General features: G+C 32.9%; 1 protein-coding gene across 4 annotated transcripts in view; it reads left to right on the top strand.

The window, feature by feature from the left end:
• LOC101572553 (solute carrier organic anion transporter family member 1B3) overlaps window positions 1-11323 on the top strand; it is a 116961-nt gene that overhangs the window by 70501 nt on the left and 35137 nt on the right. For all 4 annotated transcript variants that reach the window (XM_023719066.1, XM_023719065.1, XM_023719064.1 and 1 more), the window contains 4 exons: window positions 2257-2421; window positions 5442-5637; window positions 7400-7565; window positions 10136-10320. In XM_023719066.1, the coding sequence (XP_023574834.1) occupies window positions 2257-2421; window positions 5442-5637; window positions 7400-7565; window positions 10136-10320 (712 nt within the window). The remainder of the gene's footprint in view (window positions 1-2256; window positions 2422-5441; window positions 5638-7399; window positions 7566-10135; window positions 10321-11323) is intronic.

Below are 11323 nucleotides of genomic sequence, written 5' to 3'. Positions count from 1 at the left end.
GAAGACCCAATACTATTATGGACTACTGGACTCTTTTAGAATATTTTCCTGAGTTTACCCACCTATAATATTCAAATAATGGAACTTAACAGAAAAAAAGGGGATATACATGAATGTCCATTTTGTATCTGTGTATTCAAAGTGGTTAGGATAGATATATAGTTACATTTTCTTAATGAATAGAGGGATTAGTTCTAATGGTGTTTGTAAATAGGATATCATATCCGCATCTTGTACAGCAATTAACCACTAGGAAGAATGTATGCAATGTATTAATTATTGAAACTGTCCTACCAATTTGATTTGCAACTGTCTCATTACTATTTGTTTCTCAATAAAATTATGGAAAAAATACTTCATATTGTCCCACCAAAGAGAATTGTTAAGCCTTCAACTATATTAGTAGCTTGAAACTGACCATAGCAGGAGAATCACCATCTATTACTGTAGAAACTGGGAAATAACTATGAAGCATGACCTGTTTCCCAAGAATGACTTGTTACATATTTGCCAGCACATTTCTGAGTCAGCAGTTTTTGAAATTTAACATACACGCTAGCAACAGCATATCAAGGGCTGTTATATGGCTCTGCATTACAACACCTGCCTGACAAGCACAAGATCTTGAGTTTGATTTCCAGTGCAAAGGAATTCAAGGAATTTTCAGTTTTGTATGTATGCAATGTTTCTACTCAATTCCATAAACATCAGTGGACTGCCTAAACCTGTAAGAACTAAGTTTGATTGTGTAAAAAAAAATAGAAAACTGATGCTGGAAAAATAAGACAATTATAAACATCAAATATGTTATTAAAAGGAATTTTGTAGGGCAGTCACCTAAAATTAAAGGGGATCTCAGTTGTGTGCATATTAGGAATGGATGAGATAACTAAGCACATAATCAGAAGAAAATACACTGAATTTATTTTATATGCTCTCCAGGAAAACTGAGATTGAGTGATTAGAAAGAAGCAACAGAAGAGTTCAGTTTATTATAAAAACAGTATGTAAATAATGAGACCTGTCCAGAGGAGTGAAATTACTTAAATCCAGATAGTAGGAATATATTTCATGAATCATGCTCATCTTTCTCAAAAATTCAAAGACAAGATGAATTTCTATGTTATATTTCTGTTATTCAAATGTGATCACATAACTGATGTAGAATGTCTTTCAAATCATGGGCCTTTTTCACTGTGGAAGCCTATGGAGAGAACTCTGGTCTAATCATTTTAAATGTTTACTTTTGTTATAAATGTCCCCACTTTTGTTTTATTTGTCTTTTTAGCTCTTACCCTAATGCTGTTTTCTTCTTCTATACAGATAAAACTACTTCTCAGTTAATATTAGATGAAAGTGCTGTTCATATCTGATTGAAACCTTGAAGAAAGATCTTTCAATGCCAGGCCATCTCCCAAATCTGTCTGACTTTGTCTTTCTTAATTCTAATACTTCCTGCTGCTTTTCTATGTGGTCTCTTAGAACTTTAACTTAAGTTACACTTCATTGAACTGGTAATCATTGTCTTAACACATAGTGTCTTCTATGGACAAAATTTATGAATTTTTACATGCCTTTATAGACAGAATTTGTGCATTATTTTTCTGTCATCATGTCACCGAGACACGGTTTTGATGTCCCTTGGCTCATCATCCTACATTTTAAGACAGGTGAAACATTCTGCTGCCAAATTTATTGAGGGAGTAAACTATATACTGGATCACAAGATATCCACAGTTCACACTAAAATGGACTTTTAAGATTTTTGGACCTTAATGTTTTTATTTCTGTAAATCTTGAATTATAGTTATAACTAATATTTCTGTTTAATAATTATTAATGTAACAATTGTGAGCTAACAATTGAAGACACATTTTATGGTGGATTGACATGTTCCTGGTACCTAAATGAACACCAAATCTTTGCTGAATAAACATGTAAAAAATTTAGTGTGTATACAGCTCATGGTAGAATTCCAAGAATAAATAAATATTGTAAGCACAAAGTACATATGAAACAGTACATATGTAGAATTTTAACAAGGTACTTTTAAGTGAAAAAATACACATTGATATATGCATGGAAAATAATGAAGAAATACATGTGAAAACTTTGGCAGTAGGATTCCCTGATGCTCTGATTTTCTGTGTTATGTGTTTATGAAATTTCATATCTTATATAATATGAATAGGGTGATTATGTTACTATATATATGAGTTGTTTTATAATAATGATGTCTACTTTTATCATTTGCAGGTCTTTTAAAGTCCATGAAAAACCTCCTTACTAATCACCTGTATATTTTGTCCATGATTTTCACATTGTTGAATTTCAGCTGCTATGTTGGTACATTTTCTTATCTCTTCAAGTACCTGGAACAGCAGTATGGTCAGACAGCACCTCAGGCTAACTTTACTTTGGGTAAGATGTATTTCTTAACTGTTTCCTTGATAGATGAGGTATGATGAGTACATGTGCTCCAAATGACAATTAATTTTGAGTACAATTTTATATTTCAGTAAATAATTACCATATGTTCTTTCAAACTTGATGGAAATTTCCAGTCATTGCTCTAGCCTTGAAGTTACAACTCATGTTATACTACTTTCTTAAGAAAAAGTTGCATTTTGAATAGAACATTTATACACTGTATTTACAAAATTTGACTTTATAATTTAGTGCTGAGAAACTAAAATAAATGGTTTTAAAACGTGATCAGTATGTTGATTTGGTCCATGGACTTTTCCATAAATTACACATTAATGTTTTAAAAGTAGAAATAGATTGAAATTTTTATTGATTTCTTGATTTGGTACTGGATCTTACCACACAGCTCAGACTTGTAGTGATTCTCCTGTCTCAGTCCTCCTTAACAATAGGATTACAGGCATCTACCACCAAGCCTGGTTTCGGTGGCTGATACTGTACACTTGGAGTTCTGGGGCTGGCAGGGTATGTGGTACCAGGGATCAAACCCAGGTCCTTATGCTTGCAGGCATGTGCTCAGACCACCCAACTATCTCCCTACCCCTAAAGTAGAAATAGATTTAAATACACCATCAAAATATGCATGATTGTAAACAAATACTGTATTTTTGAATTTTATGCATTGTTTATTTGTGTCACATATAAATCTGCTTTTTATTTTTTATTTTTTTGGCAGAACCAGGGATTGAACTCAGGCTCTTGCGCTTGCCAGGGAAGCACTTATTCTACTGGGCCATTTCCCCAACCCCCATTTTTTTTTTTATTTTTTAAATCTGCTTTTTAAAGAAAACTTTTTATATCATTCTTCCCATGACTCCATTATTGTATAAATGCTTTATTTATTTATTTATTTATTTGCAGTACTGGGGACTTAACTCAGGATCCTTTGCTTGCCAGGCAAGTGTTTATTCTACTGAGCTATCATCCCAGCATTTGATTTATTAAATGTTTAACAAGTGTTGTATAACTAGATCATAAGTATAGAAGAAAAGAATAAGTTGAAGATGGTTTTCCTAAAATACTGCACCAGGAACCCATGCCCCCTCCACCTCTCACTGTCTCTCTCTCTTCATTTAAAGGGAAAAAATAAACATAACAATAGAAACCAAGTTTCAAAACAGTTTAGTAGGACAATTATGATAGTTGATGTATTGTGTATCATTGTCTTCATAGTAGCTATTCAGTGTAGAAGATAGAGGAATTATAACTTGTCCATACAATATTACCACAGAACTATCTTTTTAATGAACTAAGAGAGACTAGCTGTATAATTAATAGGGGAAAGAAATAATGGGAAAAAGGAAATAACACATGTATGTACACTCTGTGATTTTCTGGTTGAATTTAAGATAGTTTAATTATTTTATTTTATTGAGAAACAAATATCAATGAGACAATTTCAAAACTGATTAATGGGACAGTTTCAATAATTAATACATTGTACATTGTTATGTTCTTAGTGGTTATTCGTAGTGCAAGATGCAGACAGAATATCCTGTCCAAATACTATTAGGACAAATCTTTCCTTTCATTGGACAGGATAAAGTTTAATTCTTGAGGTTAAATTTTGACTTCCTGTAACCAAGCTAGAACATTTTTTGGGGGGGGGACTGTTTCCTTTTCTCCCCCATAATTTTATTGATAAACAAACAGCAATGAGACAGTTGCAAATCAAATCGGTAGTACAGTTTCAATAATTAACACACTGCATACATTCTTCCTAGTGGTTAATTGCTGTACAAGATGCGGACATGATATCCTATTTACAAACACCATTAGAACAAATCATTCTATTCATTGAGAGAATGTAACTATATATCTATCCAAACCACTTTGAATACACAGATACAATCGTTTGTATACCCTTTTTTTGTTAAGTTCCGTTATTTGAATATTATAGATGTGTAAACTCAGCAAAATATTCTAAAAGAGTCCAGTAGCCCATAATTGTATTGGGTCTTCTGCTTGACTGGCAATGTCAGAAATTGTTGACCTGAGTCCCCCACAGCTCAACATAACAGCATGGCTTTACTTCTTATATTTTGTTTTTATACTTTTCTGCTGGATGGCCAAGACCAAGGTAAAGCAGGACCTATGCAACAAGAGTTGTAGCTTTTTATTAGAGGAATTTATTTCTTTAACAACTTTAAAGGCATATGAATGTTATAAAAAGGATCAAACATTTAAAATACCACGTATAGGCCTATTTATTCACCTGTAGGAATAAACATGGAATAGATATTAACTCAGATATTCAACTCTATGAGAAAATTTACTCACCCACTAGGCAAATTGGAGTGGTTTTCTGTATGCTGAGACTGTTCATTTTGAAAATGTAAGGGATTTTAGATAGTAGGAACAAGTCTTTTAAACAGAAAGTGCATTTATTTTTGTTGTTATTTTCCAGGATAAGAAACGTCCCCCATAGAAATCATCTGTTTAGGGCCAGTGAGATAGCTCAGAGGATTAAGTGCCTGCTTAGGCAAGATCATGGACTGGGGTCTGATCCATTGCACCACATTCCATGCCCACCCTCCCCTTGGGTGTGCTGAGCTGGCCACCTAGATCAGGCATAGTGGTGCAGGCTTGTAATTCCAGTGCTGGGGAGGCTGAAAACAGGAGGATCACTGTGAGTCTGAGCTGCATAGTGAGACCGTGTACGAAATACATTAAAAAAAAATAATAATCTGTTCAGACACAAATATCATCCATGCATTGCTATTGTAATTAAAGAAACTAAACTCTCATTGGTGGAAGGAAGAAATTAATTTTGTCTTTCCAATACTGTTTCTCTTTTCTATCTGGACCTGCCACCCTTCTGCTTAAGAAAAAACATGAGAGGATGAATTGTATTGATATATACCATGTTTCATCTAGCATGCTGTGTTTATATGTAAAGGCATATCAGAACAACTATATTTATGTAATTAGCACTTTTCTCTTTTTCTTTTTAGGAATCATAGTCCTACCTAATACAGTAGTTGGAATGTTTTTAGGAGGATATCTCATTAAAAAACTGAAGTTAACTCTACCTGGAATTACAAAATTTCTATTATATATCACATGTATCTCCTTGATGAGTTATCTACTAAATTTTGCTCTCATATGTGAAAACAAATCAGTTGCTGGCTTGACTTTGACTTATGATGGGTTTGTACATAAAATATGTGAATTCCACAATGTGTTAACTATCCAATGAAAAAACTAGGGAAAACACAACTTTAACTAAACTTTATTTTAGTTGAGAGGATTTCTATTTACAAATTTTCAAAATTTATACAACTTGTAATCTAAGCATTTATATTTATTTCTTCTGTAAAGTCACTTGTAAAAATAATAACTACCATTTATGGGGTACTTACAATGAATGATGGATATCTTTATCTCCATTTTATAGACATGGAAAGTAAGGTTTGAAAAGATGTACAGACTATGTACTTAACTATGTTTGAACATTAAGTGACTAATTTTCACTCAAATCTGATGAAAGAAGGCTTTTGATTTGAAAACTTTTATCCATCCTATGGACCTCAAAACTGTTAGTCTTAACCACTAAACTTAAATAGTTAATGATTGTACTATAAATTACATTCTCTAAAAGTAATTGAACAAACTTTATCTAAATCTACTTTAGTGTTCAACAACTATTTTCATAGGAGAACACTTGTAGACATTTTACTAAGTTCTTATTTTTTCAAAGACAGTACTGTTGCTTCTGTATGCTTTTCATTGCAAATATTACATTACTAAATATTCTATAAAAATTTCATACTGTAGTTTGCAAACCTTTGCTTATTCACTATCACCTAGTATCAATTATCCCTAGTACTTCGGTCTACCCCAAATCAATGGCAAGATTCCCCTACAAACTGACATCTACTGAATATAGTTAATGATTTAAAGTTTACAAAGGCTCATATTCAACCAAATATCCTTGTATCACAGTTCAGTAACCATGTACATTAGTGTTCCTTACTGTTAGACTCTTGTTCTCTAAGTTGTCCATTTTAACTTTTCAGTCTTCCCACATTTGCTTTATTAACTGCATGCAATTCTTAACATGCCAAGGTAATCCTAACTTATCTTCCTCTTTCTTCTTATTTCTTCCAGTCTTTGAGTATTCCTATCCACTGTTCATACTTTAGTAAATCAAAACAACATACCAGAACTTTGAATTTCAAAGATATAAAAGCTTAAAAAGCACGCAGCTCAACCTTCTTATATTCCTTTCTTTGGTACATGTAACCTAGATATATTTTACTACCTTCTCTTGTTTCTTCCTGCTTCTCTCTTCTGTTCCTCTGCCTCTTCCTCTTCTCTATTTTAAAATTAATTGTATTAAGAAACAAATAGCAATGAGACAGTTTCAAAACCGATTAGTAGGACAGGTTCTATATTTAATACATTGCATATTGTTGTCTTCCTAGTGGTTATTCATAGTACAAGATGCAGACAGGATATCCTGTCCAAACACTGTTAGTACAAATCTTTCTTATTTATTTAAGATAAGGTAGCTGTATATCTATCCTAACTATTTTGTATATACAGGTACAAAATGGTCCTTCATTTGTATCCTCTTTTTTGTTTAGTTTTGTCAGAGATGGGTATTCCATTGCCATTTAAATAATAATAGATGGGTGAATTTAGCAAAATAATCCAATATAGTCCAGTAGTCCATAATAGTAGTGGGTTATCTGTAGGACTGGCATTGTCAGAAGTTGTTGACTTGAGCCTTTTATAGCTCAGCATATTAATATGGCTTTACTTTTCATACTTCATTATTATACTTTTCTGCTGGGTAGTTAAGACCAAGATAAAGCAAGACCTATATAACAAAAAAATATAACTTTTGTATCCGACAAGGTCAGTCAAATCCCCTCTCTTTCGATATCCCCCTCTCATATATTTCCAGACTTAATCCATTGACATCTCAGGCAAATGGACCAGTGTCTTACTGCAACTCACACTGCCATTGTGATGAAAATCAATGGGAACCAGTGTGTGGGGACAATGGAATAACTTACTTGTCACCTTGTCTGGCAGGATGCAAATCTAAAGTTAACAATGAAAAGTCTACGGTAAGTATTAGTGTTGCTTTCGCTCCTCTCCATAATCAAGATCATAGGTCACATTTAATAATTGCTTGTTAAATCTTTGTATAACTAATATCCCCATTAAAATAACATAAAAAATTTCAGTGTTTTCTGTCATTGTGATAGCTATCATGTTGTGTACACAAAGCTTCATTTAAATATCCTGCTTCAAGACTCAGTCAGGTTTTTCTGTTATTTTAATTCTAAATTGAGGTTGACCCATTATGTTTCCTTGAGACTGTAACAACTGGAACATTAATGTACTTAAAGTCACTACAGATCATTTCATTTTCCTGAAGAAGTATATTATTTCAATTGAGTGACATTTTATTTGGCGGTCAAAATTCAGGAGAAAGTCCTGAGTCAGTCAAGTGAACACTACCTACCTCACTAGAACGACAATCTATATACAAATCTGTACACAAAACCACCTACATTTAGCTTTGATTATGGATCCTGATGAGCATTTCTAGCCTTGCCACCCTTTTGTCTTTGCAAGAAATAGTAGTGGCTTCTTGCTTGCTTGACAGCCTAATTCTTGTCATCTGTTAGTTATGTTCTCAGGCTGGTACTTCTGGTAGGATGGTTTTGTATCCTTTGCACACATTGCCAAACTACACAGTAAAATGCCTTTTTTTTTTTTTTTTTGGAACAGGGAATAGAACTCAGGCCCCTGTGCTTGACAGGCAAATGCTTATTCCACTGAGCCATCTCCCTGGCCCCAAAATGCCATTTTTTAAAAATCAAAATATTGCTTTCCATGTAAGCTGTGGGTTTTGCCTGTATGGTGAGTCCTATACCATCAGTCTACTCAAATGCTCACAAGGTTGCATATACATTTTCTGGACCCAATCCCATTGCACCATTAGAAACACAACCAGCTGTGAGCATTGCTTTCTGTCACAGCCTTTCGTGTTTGATTTTCAAACAGTTTTATCTTTCTCTTGTCTCAGGTACTTTGGAAAGGTATGGTCAACTTTAAAGAGTAAAGTATTCTACGTTTGCCGAAAATAGGGCAGAACTTTAATGAATTTGCACAGTTAAAGCCTAGAGTGTCCTTAAAAGCTCCTCTCTCCTATTTATGGCTATAGTGCTTTCACTGAACGTGCCATTTAATTTGTATTCCCACTTTGTCCACTGGGGGAAGCCTGGATAAGACGTGATAGCAGAATCCTCAAGAGAGTTCTGTTCCTACAGGCATATCATCTCCTGATGCTTTGGGGCTACTTAACAGGGCATTTAAGAAATACTTATTAATAAACTGTCTGCCATTACATAAGGTTCTTTGTTCTGAAATTTGTTTTTGTTGGCCAATATGCTTTTTCAATAAAGTTGTCCTTTACATTATGCCTAGTTAGAAAAAAGTAAGAAAGTAAAACTTTGAAAGCACCTACGTATGGATCCCTCCTCAATTCCTCCACTAGTAACTACAGTTTAGGATTATTAGATTCAAAGACAAGCTTCCTTAAGGCATTATTTTAGCTTACAACAGAATTTATTATAGGGACCTGATTACGTAAACTACTTGCTTAATTAAATCTCTAAAGTCGGATGTTCTTAAGTTTTCACTTTTTGTGCTCTGGGAGTTCTGTTTTGATTTTCTTTAACAATACTAGTGTCATGCATTTTATTAACTTTAAATATGTTCATGGATGTTCCATTTGATTCCCAGAATAGAATTACAACACCTTTAACTGGCTTTATTTTCTTCTTCTTTTTTGTTAATTTTATTGAGAAACAAATAGCAATGAGACAGTTTCAAAACCAATTAGTAGGACAGTTTCAATAATTAATACATTGCATATTGTTGTCTTCATAGTGGTTATTCATAGTACAAGAGGCAGATATGATATCCTGTCCAAACACTATTAATATAAATCTTTCTTCTCATTGAATTAAGAAAAAATAGCTGTATATCTATCCTATTTTGTATATACAGATAAAAATGGATCTTCAATTGTATTCCCTTTTTTTGTTTAGTTTTGTCAGAGATGGGTATTCCATTACCATTTAAATATTGTAGGTGTGTGAATTCAGCAAAACAAGCCAATATAATAACTGGCTTCATTTTCACTGAGTAGCACCCCATGTTGAATGGCAGCTCTAGTTGCAGATGTTGGCCCCTTCCAGAGAATTATATTGAAGCCTTCTCTGGTTAAACACTCTCCAACACTCACTTGAGACTGTTAAAGAGAACAGGTAAGTATGATTTAGAAGTAGAAAGAGGATAAAAGAGAAGCACTGAGAAAACTTACATGAATTAAAAACTTACATGCAGTTTTAAACACTAATTTCTTCAATTCTTAGTTTAAAATTAGAAATGAATAGAATGTTCAAAGTGAATTACATTTTCTTGTCTGGAAACGAATACAAGGAACAATATATTCTGCCTTTTAGCTATCAAGCATGATATTTTGACTTTTTAAAAAAAACTATAAATTTTTTTGGTAAATATTTTAGATGAAATAGGCAATGCTTAAATATACTGAACTATACTTGTAAATCTACAAGGGTTTGGAATTTATTGTGTAATATTTCAAAAACTGTTTTTTTAGGTGTTTTATAACTGTAGTTGTATGGAAGTATCTGGTTTTCCCAGCACAAATTATTCAGCCCATTTGGGTGAATGCCCAAGAGATGATGATTGTGGAATGTATTATTATATTTATATAATTGTGCAAGTTTTGATTGCTCTTATGGCAGCATTTGCAACCACTGTAGTAACGGTGCTACGCATAAGGTAGGTATGACTTTTTAAAGCATTTTCTGTTCTGTTAGACTATAAACACATTTAGTGATTCACATATTTTTCATACAATATTTGGGACACAGATTCATGTCATTGTACAGTTTAATTAATAATAACGTTTCTTTGGATTATTGTCATACTTAGATGCCATAATTAATAAAATTTTGTGTCTCCTTAAATTATGGACTATAGATTCCGTATTTTCTTCTCTTTCTAAGAATTTTGAGACAGACTGACAATTGCTCCCATTGTCAAACATCTCTATGATTTCAAAAGAATTTAATTGCGAATTTCTTTGAATGCTGATTAGCTTGTCAGGTAGAATCATTTATTAACTTCATTGTAAGAAAACATTTATGTATCAAGTCTAATTTCAAATCTCCATCAATAATAATCCTAAGCATTCCATCCACCAAAAGAATGGCTTTTGACAGTCTCTCATAGTATTGTTGTGGACAAAAGAAAAACAAGATAAGTAAACAACATTGTTTTTATTCTTCATTTGTTAAATATTTTTAAATGATACTATGCTTAATGAATACTATTCCTTGGTATACAAAGCTAATAATGTGTCTGTTGCACTCATATTAAATATAACAATACTAACCAGAAACAAATAAACTTGGAAATATACACATGAAACGTGTTCTTGATAATAACCGAAAAAAGATTACTATATGAAATAAGTAGGGATAGACTACCTTTGAATGAAAGCGAGATACTGTGAGTGAGTATACTTCAAAATTTATGACATTTGATTTAAAGTTGAAAAGACTAAGTAGCCAAATTAAGGCCTATTTAGGGAGAGAATCCATGTGCCCATGTCCTCAGCCAGAAAGAGCTGAAATTTTTGAAGAATGAAAAGAAATGTTAGTTGGAACACAGTGAGAGGGATATGGGACAGGTTAGCTCCACTGAAAACATATAAAGACTTCATTCTAGACCTTGAATTATATAAGTATATAAATATGGCTATCTGTTAAGGTTAATATCT

Source organism: Octodon degus, unplaced genomic scaffold (genome assembly GCF_000260255.1).
Source record: "Octodon degus isolate 3935 unplaced genomic scaffold, OctDeg1.0 scaffold00064, whole genome shotgun sequence".
Lineage (NCBI taxonomy): Eukaryota > Metazoa > Chordata > Mammalia > Rodentia > Octodontidae > Octodon > Octodon degus.
This window is presented reverse-complemented; position numbering and strand designations above follow the sequence as displayed.